Source organism: Falco biarmicus, chromosome 11 (assembly GCF_023638135.1).
Source record: "Falco biarmicus isolate bFalBia1 chromosome 11, bFalBia1.pri, whole genome shotgun sequence".
Lineage (NCBI taxonomy): Eukaryota > Metazoa > Chordata > Aves > Falconiformes > Falconidae > Falco > Falco biarmicus.
In genome coordinates this window covers 30,509,207-30,537,201 of record NC_079298.1, presented here as the reverse complement: position 1 = coordinate 30,537,201, position 27,995 = coordinate 30,509,207, and the positions used below count along the sequence as shown (strand labels likewise).

Here is a 27,995-nt window from a genome sequence, read left to right as displayed (position 1 = left end):
TTCCCTGAACCCCGGTGGAAATTTCTGCAGTCTGAAATGAGAGGTAACTCCCTCCAGTGAAACCAAGAGGAGGCACAGAGCAGAACGATTGACTTTACTAAGGAAATACAACACACACACCTTTATTTACACTCTGGTTTTTATATCGGAAAGCTAAGAGGAAGCACAGCTGAGACCCTGCCAAAGCAGCCGCTGCCCCTGTGCAGCACGGCTGCCCTCTCAACCAGCCAGCCCCTGCCACAAGCACGGCACGTGGAGCGCCGATGGAAGTAGACGATGCAACAGCGGGGACAAGACAAGCCTCTGCAAAGCCCAGGGTGTGTGGGGTAAAGAAAAGCATCCTGGTCTAGCAACAAAATGTACTTTAATTCCAGTTCTGTGCTATAAAGCTTCAATGCCGGAAAAAAACAAAATACCAAGGAAGAAGACAACCGCAGCAGCCCCAGGAATGAAAGATAATGCAGAAATTATGTGAAGCATTTTCTTCTTATATAATGGGCAAGGAACAGCTATTAGGAGCTTTATAGTGGCAGTAGGAGGCATGTAGGAGAGGGATGGCAAGACCAGAGACAAGCATCTGCAGAAGTAAAAGCTAAAGAAGAGAGGATGGGGATGGAGGGTACACAAACACAAGGGCATGGGAGGAGGTTATGAGACCCAGGCTCAGATATATGGGGACAAAGAGTGCTGGTGGTGAGGAAGGCTGGCAGGGACAGGAGTGCTTCAGGGAGGAAACCATAAGGAGGAGGAGGAGGAAGGAAGACCACAAGGACAGGACTGAAGAAAGGGGGATTGGAGGGAGAAGCAAGAAGCCCCCAGGGAGGGGAGAGCTTGCAGCAACGGGTGAGAGGCACTCCAGGACTGGCATGAGGTATGCTTTGCTATTGCTCTGAATGCTGTAAACATTTTGGTTTTGTGTCTATCAGTGAACATTCAGTTCAGTTTGATACATGTGCTCTTACGGGTAACTGGAAGCTTAGCAGAGTTTTATGTCTCTTATCACTAGTCAAACTTACACACAAGGTGAACACGACACTGGCTAAAAATCTCATTTTATGTCATTATGCCTAATTCTCCTATTTTAACATGCACATCTATGGCTCAGAAAAGCTTCTCTAGTAGAAGACACTAAATAACATACACACAAAGTCGCATGCACTGTCACCCACCCACACCGGCAGACACACACCCCTATTTCCCTCCCCTACTTAGACTAGCGGGACTTTGCCCATCACATCTGCCCAGCGTGGGGGGCAGGTACCCATCGGTACATTAACAAGTCCAATACAAGTGATGGAAATCATCCCAAACTTGGCCGATGGGCCAAAGCAGGAGAAATTCAAAGCAGATTGGAGTTCTGCATCTGCTTCTGGACTTAACACCACCTGAAGCTTATAGAAAAGGGAAAGGCAATTTGTAAACTCCTCTTCCCTTTTGCTGTCAAAGGACTTGGGAGCAGAATAAAAAGAGCTGAGCAAAACAATTTTTTTTTTCTGCTCTTTATATGATGGTGCACACTGACATTACTTGAAACAGGAGGAAAATTTTGGAGGTGTGTGCTTGCGGAGAGGGGAAATCGGGTTTGTAAGTTATGAATATCCCTTTCACATCAGTAAGAGATGAATCAAAGATAGGATGTTTGTCCTTGATGGGGATTAGTCATCACTCAGTGCTTTCCGAAGCTTTGGCTCAGTCATTATTTCCCTAATCAGCCCCTGGTTTAAGGGGAAGAGCTATAAGCTGCCTATTTTAATTCACTTCAGACTGACATTTGTCATAAAAGAAGCAGCTGGTGCCAATTTCTTGTTTTAAAAAGAAAAAAATTACTTTAAATAACTGGTCTGCTTTCCTTCAAGAGAGACAAACTGTAAAAGCAGCAACAAAAATAACCATGACAGACTCATATGCCTCAGACGATACTTTTGCTCCACTCTGTGCTCCAGGATGTTTCCCATGGAGGATATTATCTGGCACCAATTTAACGGGCAAAAAACTTCTCCTACATCAACCGGCATCAATGCAGTTCCTGTCAGCATTGCAGCAATGGCATCTGCGAGTGCACCCACTCAAAGCAATTCCCCAGGTCGATGGAGGAGAGGGGGGAGCTTGGTTTTCACAGCGTGTTGGCTACTTTGAAGTTTTTCCCAAAACTTTTTGTGTTCTGACACAAACTGAAATTCAGGATGACAGCACCAATGCTGGAGGAGCTTGCTGAGAGATGCTACCTCCTGGGCTTCCCAGAGCCACACTCTGAATAGGACCAGCTGTTGTAGCCGTCAGGGAAGCCTGGGAATTGTCCTCACTTCTGAGTCTGCTCCTCATTCCTCAACATAAACATCTTGTTTCTGCTGTTTCCTCATTGCCTGGTTGTCTCTGTGACCCTCACCGCCATGGGTGGCTGCAGGGCACTTGGCTGAAAAGCCTTGTCTGGGATGAATCAGCTGGCACTAGAGGTCAGCATCATCCAAGCCCACCCAGAAGGTGTATCGGTGGGTTTTAACAAGGCAGATAATATGGCGTTCTGGCTTCTTTTTAAAAGCAAGGACGGCATAAGCCTGTTGCTGCTGCCGTCTCTCACATCCAGGGCAGCACTGGGATGCTTTTTGCATGTGCAGTCAAGAGGAGGCTGAAACGGAGGAAGGCAGGGCCAGACAAGGTGGCCTCCCTTCGTCCATTGCAACACAGCTTGTCTGACGCCCCAGCACTGGGAAGCTGAGCTGCCCCGTTGCAGCGGTTCGATCACCCGTCGCTGTGCCATTTTGCGGTTGCAGCGACACTGGGTACCACTGGCACTGCAGGGCGTCTCAAGGGTAACTACTCCAGCCGAAGCAGCCTGTGACCCTGAGAGATGCCAGTTCATCCTGTGTTACGCAGGTGTGGTAGACGTATTTCTCAGAAAGGAGAGTTCTTCCAGCCCCTCAGGGACTTTGCATCCTCACTTGCAGGTCAAGCATTGAGAGTGTTTCACCTCAGTGTGGGGTATTTGCCCTCCTCCTTCCCTTTCACCTATGGCAGGAGGGGGCTGTGCAGGTGATATGGCTCTGTTCCATTTCCTATAGCCCAGATACCCGCAGGGACAGCCGCTGCATGCAGGCTCTGCATCCTTTGCTCCTCTTTGACTTCTTCCAGATCATTGCACAAGTTTGCTCAGACACGTGTCCCACTAGACCTTCTGTGCCAGGTACATTGTTTGCCATAAAGCTACGGGCCCATGAACAGGTGCCCAGTTGAGCTACTGCACAATGTAGACCCCTTGGATGAATTGTGGCAAACTTGGAGTATTTTCCAGACCTTGCTTGTTCCTCCTTCAAATAAGCAGCAAAGAAGTTTGCATGAAGCTGCCACAGCGAGATCTGCAAAGTAACATCCAGACCTGGAGCTTTGTCTCTCTGGACGCGTGACATTATGGACCTGGCATACCTCAACAGTTCCAAAAGATGTGTTGTTGAGCCTGAGCGTGGCAACATCTCTGGCCATGCTCCAGCCCCTGCTTCTCAAGCTGCCTGGCAGGGCTGGAGGACCAGCAGGAACACTGGTTCACGATGCCACAGCATGCTGCTCTTTCTGGCCAGTCAGCTGGTGATGGTATTTGCCCACCAAAGAACTGGAGAATTCTAGAGCTGACCAACAGGTACTGAAAAGCAGGTTTCCCTACCCAGCATAAATTTTGCACTTGTACTGCAAAAGATTTTAGTGTCTTAGACACCTCAGGAATAGATCTCCAGAATAAACCAAACTTGCTTACCATCTCTATCTTGATCCTAAACCTGTTTGTCCTAATGTCCTGCACAGCATCCTTACAAAAAGCCTCAAAACCTATTTCCTACCTGATGCATAGACAGTCAATATCACAGAGTCACAGAGTCATTTAGGTTGGGAAAGACCTTTAAGATCACCAAATCCAACCATTAACCCAAGACTGCCAAGTCCAAGCAAGCTTTTTGTATCTCATTCCAAGCATGTTAAGCTTACCTTTAGAATTCACTCTACCTAGTTTACACCATGCTACACTAAATCTTTACTATCAGTTTTCTGTTGCGTCAAACCTACCCACCGCCCTCAACTAGAGCAGAGGTTCACAGCCTCCGATCTGTGGATGACTGAGAGAGGAAAAGATCTGTGGGGTCACTTTCCAGGCCTTCATAAAACTAAGAAAACAGACCTCTGGTCTGTAGGCTCCACTCCACGGATGGGCTGTCTGCATCTCCACCAGAGAATACTGCAAGGATCTGACAGCCGATGAGCTGGGTCAGCGGTGCCATGGGAATGGAGCCTTCAGATGGTACGTGTCCTTGCACAGCACAGAGGAGGTGCCACACAGAACCTTCTCCTGTGGCTGGCTATCTAGGCTATGGGAACAGGGCCAAAGAGCACTTCACACCTGGACACTGCTCCCCCGGGTCCTGTTTTTAAGCAAGCACCATGCAGCAGGGTCTGTGTCTTTAGTAGTTCTTTGCATGGCATTGAACCCACAGTGGACAATCGGTAGGTAACGACAACAGTCAATAATCAGTAAATAACAAAGATAATGCAATTGTGATTTTGCAGGTTACCTCTCCCTGCCACGCACGGGTCAGGTACTACAGGAAAAATGTTATCTGCCATAGCAGAGAGGTCTTGTGCTCTTCTTACACCTCAGCGTGGGGCAGATGAGACATTCCTTCTCTTGACTCTTTCCCAACAGCTGGCAGGTTGTTCCCAAGAAGCCACCAAGCCTGTTAATGTCTGTGGCGGCCAGGAGCTTCTCTGTGTTAGGTTTTGGTACTGTGCCTAGCACAACGGAGCCTCAGTGACGACTGGGGCCTCCAGGCTGAACTACAGTACAAATAAATAGTATTAATGAAAAACAATCATTCACACTAGAAGACTTGCCCGACAAAGTCTAGCGAGAACTTTTGGGATTACCTTCCTCATGAGAAAAACTCAGCTTCTCGACAGTCTTATGGAAAATAACTCCTCCACCCCTGGAAGATAAGGGGCTGTGACAGGGTAGCAGCTGGTGTCATAAGGTGTGCAACCAAAATCAAAAAGTGAGCTGAGTTCATTGATGGTTTCTGCTCCGTGAAGTGGCATGATTCATGTGCCTTTGCCTTCTCTCTCCCTTCCCTCTTTCCCTCCTCACGGTCTCTGGATCCAGACACCAGCAGCCAGCGTGTGAGACAACGCTTTGGACTGGATTTGATATCACAAGTGTCAGAACCGCCCTTAGGGCCCTTCTAAAAGATGTCTGGAAGGATGGAAAAGATGCAGTGGCATTATTTACGCACAAACCAACGTAGTAATTTTAAAGGAAACCTGCTTTCCCCACAGATGACCCTGTGACTAGAGAGGATTATGGGTTTGTGCTAGAGAGAGGCAAGAACTGCAAGATGCTACCATTAACCAGAAGAAAAAAAGAAAAAAAAAATATCACAGAATCTCAGAGTTCTAATACCGCATCTGGATCACACTCTGGAAGCCTCCCCTTCCCCTTCTCCCTCTTTTCCCATTCCCGCTGCTTTTAACACCAAGAGAGTTTCACATTTAGACATCGGTTTTGGCTGTTGTGGGAAGCACATGGTTTCTGAGGGCCCCATTGCTGCTCTAGCTGAGCCTCCTCTGGGTTTGAGACAGCAGGTCTGTGTAAATTTTGGATCTCAGGAACCTGGGGTAAGAGTCTTTCTCCATCAGGCTGTGCACCTTCCCCTGAGCTTGGTCAAAGCAAGAGAGGGAGGGTTCCTGCATATTTCTTCTTGTCAGCTCCCGTGTCTGGAAGTCTATGTTCACCTGGGGAAAGTAGCAGAAGAGAGTTTGGTACCAAGTGACCTGTTTGCCTGCTTCAAATGGCACATTTTGTCTCAGCTGTGGCTGGAGAAGCGGCAGCAGGACCAAGGTCCTACCCTTGGGCCATGCCTAAACAGCCCCTCCCAAACTCTGTGGGGTTCAGCAACCCAGTGTTATGAATCCTGCCCCAAATTTGGAAAAGTAGAGCTAGATTTATAGTGATCTGAGCACCTCTGAAATCAAATTACCTTTATTCATGCTCTTACACACAGGTTTATGTAGCGCATCTTCTAAACATGCTGACTCAGCCTAAACTCTCTCCTGTCGACCAAGGTTTCTCCGCTTCTTTTACTCTTCACTCCATGCCCAATGTAAGGGTGAATGAACTTTCAGCTGGGTTTAAACTACTGGTCCATTCTTATTAAATGTTTCTAAACTCTGTTGTTATAAAATAAATTGTTTGATTTTTCCCATAACAGCTTGGTGTTACAATGTCTCGAGCAGGGACTTTAAAAAACAAACCACCCTCCTGTTATGACTGCCGCTTGTTTGCAAAGCCAACAACCTGAGCTTTCCTGTTTTCTTTCCCTAGCAAAGCAGTCACCCTTGGGTAGGGCTATTGTTTAAAACCTGGCTGAAAAGTCCTTATTTGTTGTTATTATCCCAGCGTCCAAACTTAAAGGAGTCTAGCAAGTAAAGCTGTCTGCCTTAACTGGGATGGCAGCAGTATAGATCAGCTCTCTGTGTCACTCAAGGGTCATTTCACATTCTAGCACGCCAAAACGCTGACAATAGGACCAGATTTTAGGAAAGACCCCAGCCAACCTGCGCTCACATTTCTAACCCAGATTCAGCCCTGCGGTCCTGAATCTGAAATCTCACCCAGCTTCACAAATAAGAGCAGGAAGACGCTCGCCGAAGGCGATGGGGGTTGAAGCGTGCCCCAAAAGCACCCACACCCCTCAGTGTAGCTCTGGGTGCTTCTCAGTGGCCTCACATCATCCCTTCTAGTTCAAAGATGGAATAAAGAGAGTCCTTCTGGGGGGATCCCTTGCAGGCAGCTGTATCGTGACAAGAACCCAAGCAATCTAGCAGGAAGGAGGACAGCACCCTCCTGGCTGTGTTACGAATACAATAACACAACTCAACATCACGATGCAGGATCTGATGGTCACATCAGCCTGTCAGTACTTGAAAAAGGACTTAACAATTCCAGGCTTCAGGTTGTGACTGCACTTTTTGTTCAGCTCTGAGCTATTGCTTGTATCTTTCAGGAGGTCTAATTGAGTTGGGAGTTAGTCAGCAGATAAACACTCCTCCCTGAAGAGTTAACAAGTTAGTCATTTGTGGGTTGCTTCTGTGCAAAATGTCCTGCAAGAAATCAGCCCAATAGCCTGCTTGGGGGATTGATAGCAAATAACAGGAGCAAGGTGAAATACTCCTAGGAAGCTCATAGAGGTTAGGAAATGTAGGTTGTGTTTGCCAGTGAACTCACTGACTATGACTAATTTAGTGCCATCAAAGTAGTTGCCCTCCCTAGGGAATGAGTCACCACAAGCAGCGGTGGCAGCAGCATCAGGCAGGATGGCATTGCCGTCCCCCTTACCCGCTCCTCACCATCACCTCTGGGAGGGGAGGGAGTGCTCCTCGACCCGTCACGGGTCCCAGCATGGGGAGACGGACTCGCTCCCCACGCCGCAGGGATGCTCTGCCTACCCGGGGTGCTGGCATACCCACCTCTCGAGGAGCCTGCACATCGATGAACTCCTCGAAGATCCGCTGAGCCTTGGAGGCCAGCTTGGCTGCTGAGCGGGTCTTCTTGAAGTCCTCACAGGCGAGCCAGAACTCCAGGTTTTCCTCACTGAACTCTGTCTTCAGGAAAGCACGGAAAGCAGCCAGCCCATCTGCAAAAAAGACATGGGGAGTGGCAACAGGAGGAGAAAGAGGGCAGGGAGCAGCCTCTTCAACAGACATCCCTCCATCCACCCCTGCTTATCAAAGACCATTTGATTTTTCTCCTGAGGTCTGCAATCCCAGGATGTGTCCATAATTTACACCATCACATCAGCTGGACTCTCATGAGCTGCCACCAAGTCAAACACCATTTGCTGTTGCTCTGAAAAAAGTGTTCTGCCAGCTAACATGGCAAAAGTCTTTCTTCAAGATTGGGGCACCTAACCTTTGAAAAATTCCTCTTGAAAACATCAGGCTTCAACACTACAGTCTCTTGGCCACAGCATCTTGTGCATGTTAATGTGACACTTTGTAGTGTCCTATCTGTCATTAAGAAAAACCTTTAATAAAACATACCGTCTGTGGACTTGACTCCCGTGTTTTCTGTCACTTTGCTTTATTGCCTTGTGACATATTTTTAGTTCTTATTTAAACAGAGGAAGGATCTCGGAGAGTCTAACTGTTACAGCTACAATAAAGGGGAGAGGGAAAGGACGGGACATAATTACTACTTGTCTAGTCAGTGGTAAAAGTGTTCTTATCACTTGTTAATGCTTAGCAATTGTGACATTTCCGTAATGTAATCTGAGTCAGCCGGGGCAGATTGGAAATGTGGAAAGTTTTACTAGGCAGTCTGTGTCCTCTTAAACCCCTGCCTGGGCATATTTATGGACACAGCTATTGTTTTTTATTTCCTTTCCCTGGCACCAGTAGAGTTGAAGTAGCTGAAGGTTTCACACATGCCCTTTCTCCTTTCTTTAGTCTTGGGATAAATTTGGCTTCTAATTTTTTTTTTTTCCAGTAATGAGTTCCTTTTCCTGGTCTTTTTCTATAGGGCCTGAGTATTTGTAGTTTATGACTGGAAATCTCCTGAGTCAGCACTGGCTACTTCCAAGCAAGTGTCTAAAAATATTGATGGAGTTGGGAACACACTCGGCAAGGTCAGACTCCCCAAAGGTGTGAGAGGAGCAAGTGCACGTGTGCCTGGCAGGGACGGACAAAGACTGACGAGGATCTGTAGGACCTGAACTCCTGCAGTGCTGGGGTCTGGGGGCTCCACCTGCCCTTTCTGCTGCGGGAGATCTCGGCAGTGCTGCCTTCCCTCCTTCCTCCCGTGGCAGGGAGTGTGGGAGCTGGGATGGAGCCCGTGGGGTGACGCCTGATACTTGGTGTGGGTCATTTCCACATGTCCACACCAAGCCCCAGCCCACCAGGGACAGGGCTGGCCAGTGTCACAGGATCCATCACAAACTCCCCTACGGCTTTGTCCTTGTTTTCTTGCCAGCACCAGGTACGCCAGGAGAAGCAGCAATGTAACATTGCCCTTTTTCTCATCTGTATGCCCTAATCCTATTCCTGATTCTCTTGTTTCTGGTAATAATTTAGAACATGGAGATCTTTTTTTCAACTTTAGGTCCTGAGCCTCAAGCCCTAAGTAATGGCCCCAGGTTTTGAACAGCAACTAACAATTGTATTTCAGGCTGCTTGTAAGTCAGCAGGGAAGTCTGGCTGTCCAGATCCTCAAAAGGAAAGGCAGGGAAGATATTAGGCTAGACAGGACCAAACTACAGGCTAAACCTCTCCCCTCTGTCTTTCTCCAAACTCCTTCATTAATGGGCTCCGCACCGCTAAGTGCTCTGTCAGCAATCTGCCTCGCAAAGAGCACAGCAACCAGCACCTAAAACAGGTACATGCTGTCCTAGCTACGCTTGCTTCTCCCGTCAGCCCCAGGAGAGCAAGGAATAGCAGGATCATACCAACTCATCCTGCCACTTCTTAATTAATGCACTTTTAGGAGAAGATCAGGGTTTCAGATTGCTACTGTGGACAAAACCAGGGCTCTCCTCCATGAGCACTGCAAAGCAATTAACAGTGCAAACTGTGGGTTCAAGCCTGGGGCAATAATGTGACATTAGCTTCGGAGAAACCTGCAGAGCAGACAGTGCCGAAGGCATCTCCGGGAGCGGGGTACCTGTCAGGATCATACTGCCCATGGCTGCTTTCAGCCTCTCCATATATAAATACGGTGAATAAGGGAGATGTTTTAGGCCTGCTCCCTTGCTCCCTTTCCTGAAATCTAAAAGACAGAAATATTTTTCAAAACCCCTAAATGCCTATAAATTTCACAGGGCCTGTGTGGGAGCAAGTGGAAGACTTGAGAATAGAGCAGGGGGTCTTTGCAGGAGGAAAAGGAGCAGATGCAACAGCAGGCTGGCAGGTTTCACGGTAAAGAAAGTACAACAGCAAGAATGCAGCAGTGGCCTGAGATGTATGTTGTTGTATATATCATTAGCCCCTAGGATGTTTGACGTTAAATATTCCAGCACCCAAGCACACTGCTATGATTGTACAGCCCCCACTGTGTGTCCCTGCAGAGGTCTTGCTGCTCTTTCTCTGTCCTGGTCCTTTTTCCCATCCTTTCCTCTACAACAGCCCCAGAGCCCCAGCACTGACAGAGGATCACTTGTAGAAATAGCAGCTTTGCATGGCAAATAGAATATCTGCAAAATAGCATATCTGCAAAAAGAAGGGCACGTCATGACTGATGAGTGAGAAAGGCATTTCCTTCAGCCCTGCCCCGGGGAGCAGCCGTAGCAGGTCCCTCCTGGGACCAGGAGGTTTCCATGCGCTCTGCCTCCCGCCCTCATGTCAATCAGCTCCTTTTTATCTTGAAGTAAGTTTAGGCAGCAGGTAGACAAATACTAGTGTCTGGCTGTTCTCTATTTCTTTATATACACCTGTCATGCCCTCCTCACAGCCTCTGAGGAAAAGATGAAGCTGGACCCATGAGGACCTTGCAGAGGAGGCCTTGGATGCAGGAGAGGTCATCCTTGGCTCAAGGGCTTTGCACAGAATTCATCTTCAGCCTTTGACCGCCTGCCAGTGCTTACAGCTGTGCCTGGCAGCTGGAGATGTGGGCCCAGATGACTGGGCAGTGGTAAATCACTGCCCACGAGCTGATCATGGAACAATGACAAATCTGATTGAAAGGGCAGGAGGGCAATTAGGTATGGGAACTGCCACCACCTGAGCTGGAATTTGAGCTGGATGTTGACTTTAATCTCCTCCTACACATGAAGGCTATTAGGGGAGCATCGCTGGTGGATGATCAGTGTTTCAAAGCTCACTCCACCCAACTGGACAGCTTTTTTGCTGGGGCAACCAGCACTGGAATGCAGTGCGATATGAGCAGGAGAACATCACCTACTAAGTCAGCCTCCTGAAGTGTCCCAGAACATGGTCAGAGCACCTAAGAAGTGCAATTCCAAAGGTATGCTTTACAGAAAAAGCACAGAAATGAAAAGCAGGATTAGAAGCTTTCAGATGCAGCAGCACAAGATATCCCTACCATGTAGCCTAAAGGCATGGCCATTCAAGAAGACAGACACGTACTGGTATGGGTGCACAGCCTTTCAAGACAACTACTGGACACATTCAGGAATTTGACTCAGGAGTGGTGAGCCTTGCTTGAAGCCAAAGGAGTAAATCAGTATTGATGGAGTAGATAGGATGAAGGCAAAGAAATGGAGCTCTCCTACTGAGTGCCAAGAGTCTGAAAAAAGTGGAAGACATTTGCTTTTTACTTTTGCAGTGTAAATAGTAGCCTCAAAACGCCCTGCTCTCCATTCAAATAGACCAAGGGAGTGCACGAGAGGATTGTCAGGAAGGATTGTGCAAGTACTTGTACATCACCCCGTCCCAAGATCTTGCAGTGCACCGTACGGCTGTAACCTTGCAGGTCCCCTGTGCACTAGGCAATGACCAGAATGTGTGTTTTATAGATCAGCCAGGCAGATCAACGACTGGGGCTCGGATGCTCCCGACATCCCATTCAAATACTATTCTTCAGGCCATGGAGAGCAGATCCTTTCCAGCAAGAAGGGCTGTGGAGGAAGGGGCTGAACTGGCTAGCACAAAACACAGCACAAGTCTTAACCAAAGTGACCTTCAGCAACGCGAGGCCGAGCTTAGTGGTTTAAATCATTCAGGCAGACAGCTTAATAGCCAGGCATTAGCCGCTGCTGGAGTAAGCAAGCGATCAACGATCGTTTATTTAATGCACGCATTTAACGCCATCGGGGCAAGCGGAGCTTCATGTAGGGAATAAAGGTAGAGTCCCTGCGGCTGGTAGATGGATGGATTAGCTCTATGGAGCACGCTGGGTCCAGGGCCGAAGAGACAAGGCCACAGTGCTCTGTATGGCGTACGTGCATGCTCTCACTGCTGCTTAGCATGGCTTCCTTGAATGTTAGCTGCCTGTCACCAGCACAATGCTAATGCTAATGCTGTTCTGGCTTAGAAAGAACTAGGAGTAGGCTGGGATATTCCTGTGCTGTGTAGGAAGAGGAGCGATGTGTAGACAACAGAAGGAGGAGGACAACAATAAAGTTTGGGCAGAAGAGCACAGAGATCACAAAAAATGGTGGGAGGAGGTGGTGGGGAAAAAAGTCACCCTTGAGATAAAAATGGAAATTCAGCGCAAAGGTTTTTCTGCATCAGATGCTCCATTGAAAAGTGACTAAGGGTTGAGGACAGACTGTCCGGCTGGATTCTGGACAAATGACAAGCCATGTGTCCAGCCCCGCAAGGGATGCAGAATGAGACATGCTATTGCTTGTGTTTCCCTCCAGCAGCCTGTCAAAAGAAATCTCCATCTGGCTGACCAGCCTGTACCTCTTGGGCATGGGCACAGAGGGGGGATTACTCCTCAGTTACTCACATGCATGCACACACACTCTGCAGACCACACTGAGCTCCACTTCCCTGGGAGCCACCGCTAACCCGTACCGGCACAAAATGGGAAAAAATGTCAAAATCTAGCATGTTAAAACCACTGCTTGTGCTCCCTGAGCACCCAAGGAAGCTTGCCACATACTATCTGTCTCTTATTCTTCCAATTCCCTGCTACAAGTAGGATCAAACTCCTCTCTCCTGTTGCTTGCCACACTCGGAAGCCTTGACCCAAGGGAACACTGCTGCGCAGCGCCTGCGTCTCTTGCAGTCAGCTCAGACGAGGCTCCTCCCGTAAAAAGGGAATTGACTGGCTGACCCTATGTTTTCAAGCCGATTTGCTTCACCCATTAGCAAAACCAAGGAGGATACTGCATTGACCTGTTCAGCTGGGGCTGTCAACGAAACGGAGCTGAGCTGCGTCCTACCATTCAGCACTGGTTACTCTACAAGGGCTAGGCTGAGGGATGCTGAAATCCCAAAGCCAGTGCAAAAGGAAGGTGGGGGTATGACAGAGAGAACCTTTCTGCCTTTCCTACTCACAGTCTCTTGCTAATGTCAACACAAATTATTCTTTAAATGACTGGGGAATTAATCCACATCAGGCTATGTGGACTATACAGAGGAGCATTTCCCAGCCTGGGAATCTCTGGAGATGCACAACCGCTTCAAAACCCAGGGGTTTTCAATCCTCTACTCAAGATGCTTCCAGCCAGCAGCATGTCAGGATCAAACGTTACCTACAGAGGCCGTTCATTAAAACAAAGGGAAGAGAGGGAAGGTTGCGGGGCTCCAGAGGGCCATCACACTTCAAGGGTTATTTGACAAAACCAACCATAATGACACTCTTCACAGAGTCCGTATGATGCATGGTACCTGTTCAGATCACTTCCATTTAGAAACCTCTTGGAGACTCACGAAAATAGGAAGCAGAAGAGTGTAAGTCTTTTGGTTTTCCCATGAAGAGCACTGCAGCCCTGCGAGCGAGCTCCCTGTACAAGGGGTCACCCTGGCACTTCAGAGAGTGTTTTTAAGGAGCTCTGATCCACTTTCTTGCTCCTTGGAGCTCTTTTTGCACCTGTCCATCCCCTTGCAATACTACCCACAAAAACTTGAGCTCTCTGGGGTTGCTTTTTTCCCCCAAAGAACAAGTTGTCTGGAAGGGCCCCGAAACGACGGTAATATCTAACTGCAGCAGAAAGGGCCACTCAACCCCCTCAAATTGGCATCACAATCTCCCTTCCAAAACAGATGAACTGTCCACCTAGCAAAGAAAGAGTTTATGACAGATGCGTCAAGCAGAAGTGGTCTACCTGCTGATGCTTTGAGCCCCCAGGGGAAATTCTCCCTGAGCCCAGCTGGTGCTTAGCCCATGCCCCCAAGCATGAATTCAAATTTCCCCCCAGCTAATACTGTTCACCTGGGCAGTCACAGAGAAATTAGACTGAGAGAGTTCTGTCCTGCTCTTGGCACTAAAAGTAGAATATGAGCTGGCAGCTTCGCTACGGACAGACGCAGGCAGGCCAGGCGCTGCTTTTCTTACTCTCCAGTGTTGGTCAGAGAAGGCACAAGGCTCCCTTACCCATCTAACATCAGCACATCTCTGACAGCGAAAGTGTCTTTTATCCTGCTTTCATAATAGATCTTCGGCAAATTTTTCTGTGTTTTGAAGACAAGTACACATAAGCAAAACCACAATGATTTTACCATATAATTCCTCTTACGGATATACGCTCTTCTCTCCTTTAAACCAGTGTAACTAAAATAACACTCCTGTTTCAGCGGAGCCTTTTGTATTTGTATCATCACAACCCTGACTGCCAGGCTAGCAAATCCAGAAACTTCAGGTGCAGTTTATTAAACAACAAATTTTTTTTGTCGCTGATCACTAGGCAATGTCACCATGGCTGCTGATAAAAAAAAGATTAATTTAAATTTTAAAGATCACCTTCTGTTGCTATTAGAAACTGAATATTTTTCATTAAGTGCCAGAGTTATCAGAATTACTTTCCGTTCTAGAGACAGGAAAAATTCTGATATCTCATTTATCACTCTATAAGGCTAATTTATTAATAAAAACAGACAGTCTTGTGGAGGCTGTTGGACGAAATAATTGAACCAAGGTTTGATTTAGCATTTGCAGCAGTCAGCTGAAGAGGGAACAATCTGTATAATGTCAGCACATACATGCCTAAATTCGCCAGCTTTTGTAACCAAAGCACTTTTGCTGCAGTCTGTACCTAAAATTCCAACTTTTTTACTGGTGAAGGAGGAACAGGGGCTCAAGGACAGAATAGGAACACTGATGGCAATATCCTGTCCTCCCCCCTCCCCATCCCCCTGGCACCCTATAGCCTCTGTGCGTATCCCCGTCTTGTTTTGAATTTCCATGCAAGAAATGTTCCCCCTTAGCCACAGCCAGCTCCACCATGTATTTTTTTCTACTGCCTGCAAAAGCAGTGATCTCAGCAAGATACTGCTGCTAAAATTACATATTGCTTTTTCTGCCTTGGTCAGCCAGCCTGTTCAAAGTTGTCACTTAATTCCCTGCCAAAACCGTTGTCAATTCAGTAGAAATCCAGCAAAATGACATTTTATTTAAAATAATAATATAATCCTACACTTAATGTCTTCAAATATAAGTGCAGCAGAATCTCTAAGAAAGCCAGGCAGTTCCTTATCGTGATAAAACAGCTCACTGCCCGCAGTGACTTTTCCCCAACCTTGGCTCACTCTTGTTTTATTCTCCATGAAAAGACATTAATGAACCTACACTGTGAACTTCACTGTCTTTCTTATAATTTCTCAGCGTGAAGGTGTTGGTGAAGCAGAATAATATTTTCTGAACAGAACTGATACGATTGATCTATTGAATGGAGCGAGGTGCGCTGATTATATGTTTGCACAAGGTTCCTGGATGCGAAATCTTCAGGTTTGCACTAACTGTAAATTAGCTTCTGCTAAGGGCTGCCACGTGTGATTTCCCTGCTATGGAGCAAGGTGTTCAAGGTTATCGGACCACACGCTGCTGGGTCGTAGATGCCCCAGCAAAGGCTGCGCTTCAACACGGCGTCCCTGCACAGCAGCTCAGAAAAGCAGCTGGAGGGAGAGGGAAATTAACTGGTGGTGCCAGTCTCGAGGGGCTTTAGTGAGCCAAGCACCTGCCATGCGCTTCTGTGAGAAGACCGGAGCCAGGGGCACGTGCTACAGACGGCCACAGCCTCGGGGTGCTGCCCCCAGTGCACCCCCAGGAGCTGGAGAAGGTCAGGCCATGGGGTGATGGCTCTCTGTTGTGATCACCCAGCCGGACAGGAGCAAAGCCAGGATGGGAACCCACAGAAAGTCACTCCCTCACCTCCTAACCAGAGGATAAATCCTGCTTATGAATGACGGTGACCACTGCCTAGCAGCTGCCCGAGGGACCATTCCCGTCTGACGCAATGCACGCTTCGTTTGCCCTAGCTACCACCAGTATTAAGGGTATGAGGGGCAAAAAAAGGTAGAATTCAATCTCTACTCACATTTATGGGACAAAAGGACATCAAAAGAGTCTGCCCATCTTGTTGCTTCTTCTGTCGACAGTCTTCTGTAAAGAAAGGAAGACGCAAGTTACAGAAAACCCCCGGCCGCTGACCCCCTCTGGGGCTGTTTGACAGGGACACCAAGGAAGGCTGGAATTCTTCTCCCCTTACTTTGGAGGTCTACAATGTAGAGGTCTCCAGGTGAGCAAGTCACCTTGGGCTGCCTTTAGAATCACTGAGGAGATACCAAGGGGCTTGCAGGGACTTGAGTGTCCTCATCGCTTATCCCCAGGTAGGCAGGTAAAACGGGCCAGATGAATCTCACCCAAAAAGGGACCAACTTTTCCTCATTGGCTCTAAGCAGAGGCCCAGGGAACAAGTTCGGATGTGGACATTTATACTGTAAAAGGCAAAAGTCAAGCGAAATGAAACCCACCCCTGCAGAAGTGTTTACTTTCCTGACTTTCAGAAGAAGGTTAGTCTTAGCTCAGATGTAAGCAGTGACTTGTGATCAGATGAATCTCATCCCGCTCATCCCAAATCGGGACTCTGGATTGCCTGAAGCATCTCTCTTCAGCATTGTACAAACTAACACAGGACTTTTTGGTAGCGTTTAATAGCAAGGCTTAGCTAAAGAGGACCGTGACCTGAAATTGCTGGTCACCTCTCATACCGAGTCAGCTGCTCAGACACTGATTTATGATGACAGAGGGGGAAATTACATCCTCAAATATGTGCTGACATGTCCCACATACAGCAATAGGCATCGTGCATGTGTCCTGTCTCACAGGAGAACTCGTCCCAATGATCCAGGTATTTTTGGAGGCTGTTCCTGCTGTCTCAGCACTGTTTCGTTTTCCTCTTTCCTTGTGGCTAAAAGAACCAGTCAAGGCTTACACAAAGTACAATAAAAGGAAGACAATACTAGAGGGAGTGGGTGGGCAGGGAGGGGAAGGACAGAAATGGGGTTGGGGTGGGATGCTGCAGCTATACTCACTTCAAAGCCCGGTTGGGCTTGTCCGGAAGAATAGCTGTGAAATCATTATATGAGTCTGATTTGTGAGACAGGCAGCCCAGGCGAGTCCTCATCCCTCTGTTCCTGCGGTCGATGAGGGGGAGCAGGGGTGTAAGCAGGGGAAAACCAAAGAAGATGATGATTATAAATCTAGCCAGAGTGGCAAAAAAACAAACAAACAAAAAAAACCCAAACCAAAACAAAAATACTCAGTGGCTCTGTGCCTCATGAGACCTGTGCCCTTGGCTCCCTCATCTGTGGGAGGGACCCTGAAACATCTCCAGTAAGATGCCAGGCAGATGGTAAGGACAGACACAGCGCCAGAGCAGCGAAGGCTCACCCCCACCGGTCCTTCAGCTGCCCTGACTGCCAAAAAGTCTTTTGAAGGCTGCGCTTTGGGATGGTTTCTTGGAAAGACCTGCTCTGGTCAGCTGTGGGAGGAGAGCAAAGTGCAGCGAGACCAGAAATCAGTCACCACAACCCAGCAGAGCCAGAAAGCGCACAAATGCTGGGGCTTGAGGGCAGGACGGGGCTGGAGGAAGAAGAGAGGGAGTAAGGCACCTGTAAGGTGAGCCTGTGCTGCAGAGCCATCAGACCCTGGCCAGGATCGATCCCGAGCAGCTCCTTCGGACTCAGGGTTACATAAGCAGGCTAAGACAGCCCCTTTCCTGACAGGCTTACCCAGGCAGAAAATGGCTTTATTGCTTTTTTTCCCTTCAATTTTCAAACCAGCCCAGAGCCCTCGCTCATCTGCCAGCCCCTCGCATCCTTGCCAGCCCCTTCCCGGGACAGCCAGCACGCCTGCAGCATCCTTCGTTACGCAACCCCGGGACAGGGAGGAACACAAAGGGAGAGGGACGCGTAACACACATGCATCACACGGGCTGGCATCGTCTCCTCTCAAAGGCATATAGATGCAGTTAATGGTTTTACGTGGTCTCTAGAAGGGCAGAGCCCGTGATTTGCCTCTCCAGCCTAAGGGCATCTCTCCTGCTAGATTCCCCAGACATGGAAGGAGGCCATCTCTCCTCTGGACCACAGGAGGAGGATTTAGTGACCCAGTCTCCACTTCTCAGCTGCTAGACTCACTTCCAGGCTGGAGAAAGCCCTTCTCTGAGCCCTGCTGCCAAACAGATGCCAAATACTTTCTGTAACTGCAGAGGGAAGTACGGTATTTTTTCCCCTTCCATATGTAATTCTTGCAGAACACTTCAGCACCAGCAACTGAGCCAATCTGTAGCACGCCTGTTTCCCCCTTCTCCTCCCGCCCTTCAGAGAGTTTCTATTATTGCACATTTTAATGTAATCTTACAGCAAATTAAATGTTAATTAAATGCAATGAGTGTCTCCCTGGTGCAGCACAGGCAGCTCACAGCATTTAACAAGCACAAAAAACTGGAGATCTTCAGTCGCAGGAATTGTCACACGGCCTTGATCTGTGGGCCCGCGGCCGGTGGCCTCGGGATGCTACGCTGCATAAACCCCAACAACCAGTGCAGAAATACTGTCTGCAAAGCGTCATGCTCCTGGCCGAGCATGCTGGACCCGCTGTGCTCAAACGGACACCCAGTCTGCTATAGGATATTTCCGGTACCTTTCCTGATACCTCCTACCCCCAACCTTTATCTTCCCTGCGCTGCTTGTTCTAGCAGGCTCACGAATTTCTCAGCAAGAGGTGTGACATGCATTACCGCAATGCTGCTCAGATTTCTCTCTGATGCCTGAGATCAAGGGACTGCAGCAGGGCGTGTGTGGGACAGAGGTGCTGTGCCACCAGCAAGGAGCTTGTCTCTCATGGAACACTGATCTCTAGGCGAGGACTTCCAAGACAGGACACAGGAGAAAGAGAGGGAAAGAAACTGGGTCTGCAGGAGGTAGAGAGGCAAGGGAAGGGCAGGAGGGAAGAGGGGACAAGGTAGACAGCGACAGGATGGGCAGGGGTGAGGGATGCATCATGTCTTTTCAGTTACCTCCGTGGAATCAGTAAGGCAGCCATTCAGGCATCCAGTTATAGTTAACCCTTTAACTGGCTGGCTTGGACAGCAGTCGGGGCTGTTTGCAGGAGGCAGGAGTGCAGGAAGGAGGGATTTACTGTTTCATGTCCTGGCATTTAAAAAAAAAATCTATCAAAGAATCCTCTGAAAAAAAAAAAAAAAAAAGGAGGGCCGGTTGTTCTCAACCCATTTGATCCTTGCCTCCTAGCGCGGAAGGTCAGTTTTTCAGTGGAAGACGTTCAGAGTTGAGGGATGATCACAGAGGAGAGACAGCATTTCCTTCTAAGACCAGGACCGTGGCTTAAGTCCAGCTTCAGGTCTAAAGTGAATTGAGTTTGGCATCACAGCTCACCATGGAGTGGCAGGAGTTGGCATTATCGCACTCATCATTCAACACCTCTGAAGGTCTCTCCTCAACAGGCAGAGCTCCGGGCTGACCTCGCTAAGAAGACCAAACTACCTCTTGTCCCTGTCCCTCCAGGTCATGGCTGATGTTACTGGCCAGGCATCATGGAAAAGCTGGCACTGCAAATAAAATAACAGGAGGACTTCACGCGTCTGCAGATGCTGGTCCTTTCACCATCACAGGCTCAAGCACTCACACCAAAATAACTCAAAGAAAGCACCTCCACTTCGGGGTGGCGGGAGCCTGCGGAGAGCCACCAAGGAGATGCACAGTCTGCAAGAGGGAGGGAGGGAGGGAAGAAGGGAGGGAGAGAGGGTTGGCAGGGCACCCGTGAGCTTTGGCACACAGGGAGCTGGTCGAATAAATCTCACATCAGAGAGAAAAGGTGAGGTCCACCAGCCAGGAGACCAATGGGACAGAGAGCAGGACCGTACAGTAAGCAAAGGGCAAAGGGTTCTTGTTTGCTAGGACAGGGCCAAGCTCCAGGTAACCTCCACGTCCTCTTGCCCAGAGGGAGCAACCAAGGAAGAGACAAAGGAATGGATGAGAGCAAAGAGGCCAGGACCCTGCTCTGCTGGGGCCTGGGGAGATCCCAGAGCTTTGGCTGCTCAACGCAACAGCCCTTTTAAAACTTGATTACATTAAAAAACACACAAAGCCTCTTCCCAACTAAATTAATGGAACTGGGATTGCGCTATATGCCAGTGAGTGCATTTCCTTAATCCCTACCCTGACCGACTGCTTCGATGTGCTTTAACTGAAATCAATCCTTGTAATTCCTTAAGCCCCTTAAAATTTCCTCATTAACAGCCTCACCCACATGTGAGGCCACAGCACAGGATTTCCTAGAGTCCAGCAGCCCCTACTCCTCTTTCCCACTGCTGCTCTGATGTGCCAGCTGGAAGCGGAGCCGGTGCCCTCTCCCTTGCAGCCTCCCCTACCATCCTGCTTTTTGGGGTACGGTTATGAAACAGCCTTCTGCTCGCCTCTGCTCCCACCCGCTCGCCAGCCCTTGCAACGGCAACCTGCACGGCTGAGCAGCACCGAACTTCCCTGTCATCCCAAAGTCTGTCTGACTTCACGGACGCCGAGACCTGTATTTCCCGTGAAGGCAATCCCACTGCTAGGCTGACGTACCCACGGGCATTGCCTCTGATTGCAAATAAGCCAGTTATGACTTTAGAAATATGATGTGGCGTCTAAAGGCATCCTAGTAGGAGTCCATGGTGAGGGTTTTTTGCCTCCTGCTCCATCATTCATCCTACCTCCCCCTCCTACCGCAGGACCCCGGTCAAGGAGAATTGCCAGTCTCAGCATGGATGTATTTTGGGGGGTTTCTCCATGGGAGACAGGAGGGGAGGGGTGTGATTATGACATTCAGGTTATCACATCACCTCAGGAGATCACCTGAGCAAAGATTAAGAAGCCATCCCAATAGAAAAAATTAGCAGCATAAAGGTTAAAAAAAACAACCAAAAAACAAAAGAAACAAAAAAACCCACCCAAACATGAGGTCTCAGGGGCTTCAAGGGATTAAGACCATCCATTCACATGCAGAGAAAGCCAGAAAAAACTGAACACAGAGGCACTGCGGACAGACAGACACAGAGAAAACGATACTCACTGCCTTTGACCTGTCCTCTCTGCTGGTGGGTCTGTGCCGACAGCGTGCTGGGAGAGGCTCTGGGGAGAGAGCAGAGCGGTCTTCTTCAGAGACAGCCCCCTGCGCGGGGTGAAAGTCACACCTCGACACCCCTCCCCTCCCCACCTCTCTCCGGGCAGCAGCAGCGCAGCTCAGAGCAGCTCTCGCATCCAGCAAAACCCCGGAGCAGCCTCAAGCCCGCAGCCTGGGCTGGGCTGAGCAGCCGGCTCCCACCGCTCACGGCTCATCGCCGGCGCCGCTGAGGAGCCCACCGGCCCCGCACGCCTCGCTGCTCCCCTCCTCGCCCACCTGGCAGCAAAACCCCGGCTTCTCCCACGATGGGGATGGGGGACCGCTCCGCACGGGCGGTGGATCCCAAAGGCTGGCAGGGAGCATCTGGGGGTGGGGAGGGGGGGGATGCCTGCAAAAGCGCTGGCTGTTGTCACCCTCGGTATGTTGGAATAAAGCATCCGCCTGCATCGCTTTAATCGGCTCCTCTGATTGAGGGAAGGTTGCTGCCCTCAGATCACAGATCAGCAGGAGTTGCCACAGACAGAAGGGATGGGAGAGTTTAATTAAAGAGCCTAGATGTCAGCAGGGCCAAATAAAATTTTGGCAACAGGCAAGGGAGGTCCTTACTGCAGGGCATGGGGTGACAGAAGAAAAAAATCCGTCTGGCAAGTCAGCAATGTGACTGACCCCTTGCATCCATCTCCCACCTGATGTGTGCAGCCCTGCTCGCTCCCTGCCCCACAGCAGCATCCCTGCAACCTCCCTCAGTGCGCTCACACCACGGTATAGGCTCCGATTCCCTCTTTCTCTCCTGCACCCACACCTCCATCCTCCAAAAAGTGTATGTGGGATGTCCAGTGCACCCCAGTGACTCTAACAGCCTAACCCATGGCACCAACACGGGGGGCTGCAGCACAGCCCCCCAGCTCTGGGCTTAGCCCAGCCATCAGCTAGGCATGGCGCAGGCTGCACAGGCACTGATGCGGGTCACCAAGAGCTCAAGCCATGGGCTCTCCATTGCTTTTTTGATCCTGGTGAAGCTGATTGACCAAAAAAAAAAAAAAAAAAAAAAATGTCCTCTGCAGTCATTGCCTTTTTCCTGGTAGATTGTAGTCACCTGCCTCTCCTCTGCTAGAACATTGCTGGGGCTGACACCCTGGTGCTGAGAGCAGGAAGCATATCTTGAGATAGCACGTTATCACCAGGCAACATCCCTGGGGAGAGACAGAGTCCTGCAGAACTTGCTACACAAGCACAGGGATCAGAAGCACTGAGGCAGTGATCCCTGCCCACCATCAGCTCGGATCCCCTCCTTCACAGCTCAACACAGCACGGAAATATTTGCCTTGTTCTCATCCCCCCCGTGTCGCAAAGCCCAGGTCATCCTGACTCAGACTAATTGTGTCTCCAGCTATCAGAAGACAAGCACTGAAAAAATGCCGTGGCTGATACGATCTGCTCTCAGCCAAGGTCAAAGGTTGAGATTCTTCATACACCTCTGGTACAACAAGCTAGTTTGTTCAAGTTAAATAACAGTTAGCTTCAGCCCTTGCCCCAAACCTAAGCCAAACTTAATACAATGTCACCAAGAGTTTAACTTCTACATGTCATTTTTGTTTTAATGCATTTTCACATTTCCAGGTTTTCTCTAGGCAACCACAGGATGTCACGAGTGACAACATTTTGTAATACTTCCAGGACATCCCTCAGATCTCCTTTACACACACAGGCATTGTGGGGTGGAGGAGGTCCACAAGACGTTCAATGGACAAAGCTCTAGGTAATTCTGGTCCATTATCCAGATACCTGGACTTTGCTGCAGTCTCAAATGGATCAAAAACTCTGATCGACTAACTCTGGATGGGATAGCTCAGAGGACCACGCCAGTGCTCCTGCTCCCCCTCCAGCTCTTATGCCAGTTTTGTATACTACCATCCCATAGCTATAGCCAGTATGGACAGAGACCCCAATTCCTGCTCCTTCAGTACGTCACTACACCCTTCTCGTGACTCGGTGAGATCCTGGAGCAACCCACGAACGACTAGATCTTCCCAGGCCAGGTGCGAGCTAATAGAGAACAAAAATAAGTGAACTGTGTTGACACAGGCACTACGGGAAATGTAATTAAATTGGAGATAAAGGGAATTATGTTTTTTACTGGGTAATATTTTAGAAAGCTTCTGTGCAGTAGGAGAGGTTTAGGGCAAATTCCTTCTAAAATAGCTCTCCTGCTTCTGACTACTCTGTAGCTTCTATTTAAAAGCTTTTAATAAAATAACTCATTTTGATATTAGGCTTGAATCCCATCCAAAATTTTATATCTCTCCAAGAAATACTTTAAAGCAATTTCCTCATGACCTGCTAACAGCAAACACACAAGAGGTGAACACGTGCAGCGCTGGGAGTGTTGGCTGTGACCAGGCAGGGTGGAAGGGAATTTGCCAGCCTCTTCCCTGGACATCAATTTCTTCCCCACCATCTTCAGGGTCCTTTTCACACTTCCCTACATTTTTAAATGTCTCCCCATCTATTCTGTGTGGTTTGTCCACTGATCATCACTCAAGGGTTTTTTTTACACCCCAAAAAACTTATTCCGGACCAAACACCTCCACTAGTTTCACTTGGTCCCAGTTTCTGCCCCTCAGCTGCTGGATAAAATTGCATGGCCTGAAGACATCTCTTCCTTCCAGTATAGCTGTCCTCACGTGTCCAGCAGGACCAGGAAGGCAGCTCTGCCTGGTAGCTGTGTGGCTTTTGCCTCCCCAGATACAGGGATGCTCCCCCCAGGGCTGGCAGCTGGCCACCCTTCTCAGATCGGAGCTGCAAGACCAGAGGATGCCTACAGTGACTAGCTCATTTGCTTGGTTGACATCTCCCATGGGTTTGCTTCAATAAAGTCCTTCACCTTGACATTTAAGCAGACTTCTCCCCGTCTTCTCACTCTTAACTCTGTTTCCTCGGGGGTCTGCTGCTGCTCTGGGATTCCATTATTTTATGCTTAACGAACCATCACACCGAGCCTGCCACTGTCTCTTCTGCTTCTCATTTCTGACTTCGTGACTTGTCATATTTCCAGCGATCCACACCACAAGGGCTTTGAACTTCTTTGGGGTTGTGTTTGCTCTTACTTTGTGACTTTTCCTGGGTCTGTGCCAGCATCTCTCTTGTCTAGTACCGTGCTGCAAGGAGCTTGTTCAAGGGTGTGCTTCACAACTTGCTAGTCCAAGAGGTTTTTCCCTAGTGCCAAGAAAGTGCTTCTTCAGACGGCTGTGATGGTTGGCAGCTACATCCCCACAGGTAAAGGCGTGATTTGGTATGTTTTCATGAGCTTCTGCTGCCTCTGTGATCTCTCTGGAAGATGCTCAGTGATGGAGGCTCTGTGACTGCAAGATGCCAATTACACGAGGCCAGCTGCCTCCCACAGCAGTCGCTGCTTTGGGAATTCTCTCATGCCTCCAGGTGACTTGCAACCCTAGCAAAGCTCTCATGATACGACGTGTCATTTGGTCTCCCTTGACACGCGGTCATTCCAAATTTATCCAGAATCCAGGCTGGTACCTATATGGGTCCAACCTCAAGGTAATTTGAATCAGTAATTAATTTATCTCCAGAGCCTGCTGTTCTCCACCACTGTTTGCAGCTGGAAGCTGGAAGAAAATTGTTAGTAACTGCCACCTGACATGCAATGCTCTGCTCCTTGCGGCACGCTGCCTGCCCGCTTGTTTGAGGGTCCAGGGGAAAACAGACTCGGTGCAGCACAAGGTGACTGTCCTGGCAGGAAGGAATTACGAGTGACATCGCTTCCCACACTGCAAAACAAACCACAGGCTTGTCTTACTTGCGAAGAGCCATGAGAACAGCTCCCCCTTCTATAAAGGAGCCCCAGTAACATCAGGAAACGTCCACAGACGTGGCTCAGACTGATTTTAAGGGGTTAATTTTTCTATTCACCTTAAACCTCGAATCATTCTCCACATCAGGCCAGGCAGGCAGGAAATCCTGGAAGGTGAGAGCTGGAGTTTCAGGGGTAGGCAGGAAACCAAGCAGCTGATATACTGGATGGAGGGCTGATGAAAGAAGCCACCGCAGGTGCGCTAACAAGGCAGGGCAGGAGATAGGAGACACCCACTGAGTTGAACTCCCCTTGAAAATAAAAGACTATGTTTAAAAATAAAAATGAGTTACATAAAGTGTGAGCCACAGTTCCGTCTCTGGCTCAGCTGGAGAGCATGGCAGCTATTTAAATTCTCTCCTGTGTCAATGATAAAAGTGGCTCCTGGACATGTTTGTGGCTCTTGGGCATCGCGATTGCAGCAGTGGAACAGATGCCTCCACGGCGAGATGGCTCCTGGCCCCAGCCTGCGTGGTCCCCACTCCCTCCCCAGTTCCTCCAGGCAGGTAGGACACAAAACCAACAGCTAAGCAGCGTGGGAGGCTCCGGGCTGAGAGGGGCAGCTCTCGAGATGGGCATCAAAGGGAAGAATTTCCCCTTTAAAGCACTTTATTACAATTTCATAATTGTTCTCCGAGGAAACATGCTCCCATGCCCAGGAGCAGTTACATGTAAAGAAGCGTGGTGGTGCCCCTGCGTGTGCGTTGGAGAGGATGCTCTTAGTGTGGAGCAGGGAGGCAGAAAGGATTGGAGTTGACACAGAGCTGTTCTGTGCAGCCTTGGAGTCCTCCCAGCTTTCAGCATCGCTGCTGCTGTCAATATGGCAGCGTCTGTAACACAGTTGATGTGTGTGGCTGGGAAGCCGAGACAGATCCACCCAGATGAGACAGATCTCCGCAAAGATCCCCTACCACAGATGCTCTGTCCCTAGCACATTTTGATTGAGATCTGGTGCTTGACACGGGCCAGGAACTGAGGCTTGCTGATGGACAGGGTTAATTTTCTGCTGAGATACCATTCAAGGTGCTTGCAAGCAGCCTGCGTTTTGCAAGCTGAACACACTAAACCAGTCATTTATTCCATGCTAGAAATCAGCCCCAAGGTCTTGGGGTTGCACTCACAAATCCGTTTATGATGGATAAGGTCTGTGTTTCTTTCCTCTTATCACTGTTATTTCAAAGACTCAGGGTTACGGGGCATCCAGGTGCCCCAGCAAGGATATTTCGGGGCTATTTTAACTGCTGTACAGCTATGCAATGTGGCACTGGGAGGTCATTCCCTCTGCAGCAAAACACCTGAGCACGTGCTTAACCTGAAACATGTGAGCAGCTGAATGGGTATTTGTACGATGAAAACCAGAGTTAACTGCATGGGTGAGCTGGGATTTCTCTTTCCTCTCTGGAGGCTGCTGCTCTAGCCTTAATTAAAACATAAATGAAGTGAGTTAGACGGGCTCACCCTCTTTCTCCAGCAGATGGTGGTTCTTTCATAAAAATATCTGCTGCCTCCAGTACCAGTCTCTCCTTGGGAGACCGGAGGGCAGCCCTCGCCTGCGCCCTGCCAGTGGGCACAGTGGAGCACACCGAGCTCCGCCAGCGCCTGCACCAGTCAAGCCCGAACGACTGGGCCACGTACCCAGAGCCACATGGAAGGGCTGCAGGGCAGGCGGCCAGGCTTCCCCTGCCAGGGCGGACAGTGCTGCAGGAACAAGTGAATCTCTGAGAAGGGCAGCAAAGCAGGCCAGTGAAAGCACAGCGCTTTACACAGCGTGTACGCTCCCCAGATGGAGGAATGCAACTGCATTCTGCCGGCACCCAGCGCAGCGATCATCAGTCACAGGGAGAAGATGCCAGCACAACGGGTCCCTTGTATTTCCTAGCTGTGCCAAGCTACCAGCTTATTTCTCCCCCCGCCCCCCGCCATCAAACAGCAAACAGATGACCCTCACCGCTACAGGGATCTCCATGAGTTATAGTCAGGGCTGCAGGAAAACGACCCCCTCCTCAGGTTAGCGCCCACCCCCCCACTCCCAGGTTAGCCCCCTGTTCTTCTCGCAAAGAGTGCACATGCTCCTGCCATCTGCGAGTTTGCACTACAGTCTCCGCTCAACGCAGTTCTCTCGCCTCCAACATGTTCTCCTTTCGCTCCAATTAGTCTTACTTTTAACTAGCTCAGCCCCGGCGTTCAGCCCGGGTGTCAGACACAGATACCCAACTATCCAAAGGAAATACAGCCCACCATTTTAAAGTAACAACAATAGCGAAGGGAGGAGGGGTGGGGGGGTGAGGGGGATGAAAAGATGGTGATGATCTCAGAGCTGCAAGCACCAGCACAAACTGATATTTTCTCCCAGCATCAAAGCCCACCACTAATCCCATTGAAATGGGGATCACCCCAGAACCAGTCCCGCTCCTGTGTCAGCCCAGGGCTTAACGTAAGAATACGCCGCTTTCTATCCCTGCCTGTTAATTAGAAGCCATGTCTGTGTCCCTTTGACCATTCATAAGATGCCACGGGAAGATTAATGCACCGGGAGAAGCGCTACCGTGACATTAATAGGGGTGACATCTGAACAGCACCCTTCCCCTCCCTCTTTGCCTGCGGAGCCATCCTTCCCCCCAGAAAACCAGGGCAGGAGCAAGTAAAAACCCCTCCCCCGGGGACTTGTAGCCAAGCGAAGGACCACAGGGCCTCTCATCACCCACCAAGGGCCTCCTGGCTCTTACCTGTCTTGCAGCAGGCAGCAGGGTGGTGGCTACGTGGCTTTTGGTGCTTGATGGACACGGCTGGTTGGGACCCTGAGGAACAGTGTCTGCTGACTCCCGGTGCATCGGGGAGGGCAAAGGACCCAGCCCGGCCACAGTTATCCCTGGAGGAGCAGCGGCACTGTGCCACTTTTCCTGGCTCCCTAGCCCTGTATCTCATGAAAAGAACAAGAGCTGGTGGAAGGAGGGGGGTTACGGAAGAGAGGGAAGGGGGAGAAAGGAGAGCGAGAGCGCGCACTCTCGCAGATGCACACACACAGAGCAGACAGAGGCTTGTATAGGATGGCACTGCCTGACTTGC

The 27,995-nt window shown here is 49.5% G+C and overlaps 1 protein-coding gene across 9 annotated transcripts; it reads right to left on the bottom strand.

Annotated features, from left to right (window-relative positions):
- Nucleotides 1-79: 79 nt before the first annotated feature.
- Nucleotides 80-27,939, bottom strand: RGS8 (regulator of G protein signaling 8). Of its 9 annotated transcripts, none has more exons than XM_056356440.1 (7): nucleotides 27,656-27,684; nucleotides 21,008-21,066; nucleotides 19,330-19,502; nucleotides 16,966-17,067; nucleotides 15,969-16,033; nucleotides 7,501-7,667; nucleotides 80-5,766 (listed from the first exon to the last, which is right to left on the bottom strand). In XM_056356440.1, exons 3-7 carry the CDS (start codon nucleotides 19,365-19,367, stop codon nucleotides 5,584-5,586), a joined length of 555 nt encoding a protein of 184 aa, XP_056212415.1. In that variant the 5' UTR covers nucleotides 19,368-19,502; nucleotides 21,008-21,066; nucleotides 27,656-27,684; the 3' UTR covers nucleotides 80-5,583. The 9 variants fall into 9 exon arrangements, with proteins under 9 accessions (XP_056212415.1, XP_056212414.1, XP_056212417.1 ...); XM_056356439.1 differs by lacking the exon at nucleotides 27,656-27,684 and adding an exon at nucleotides 21,152-21,430; XM_056356442.1 differs by lacking the exon at nucleotides 27,656-27,684 and adding an exon at nucleotides 21,335-21,353.
- Between the last annotated feature and the right edge of the window lie 56 nt (nucleotides 27,940-27,995).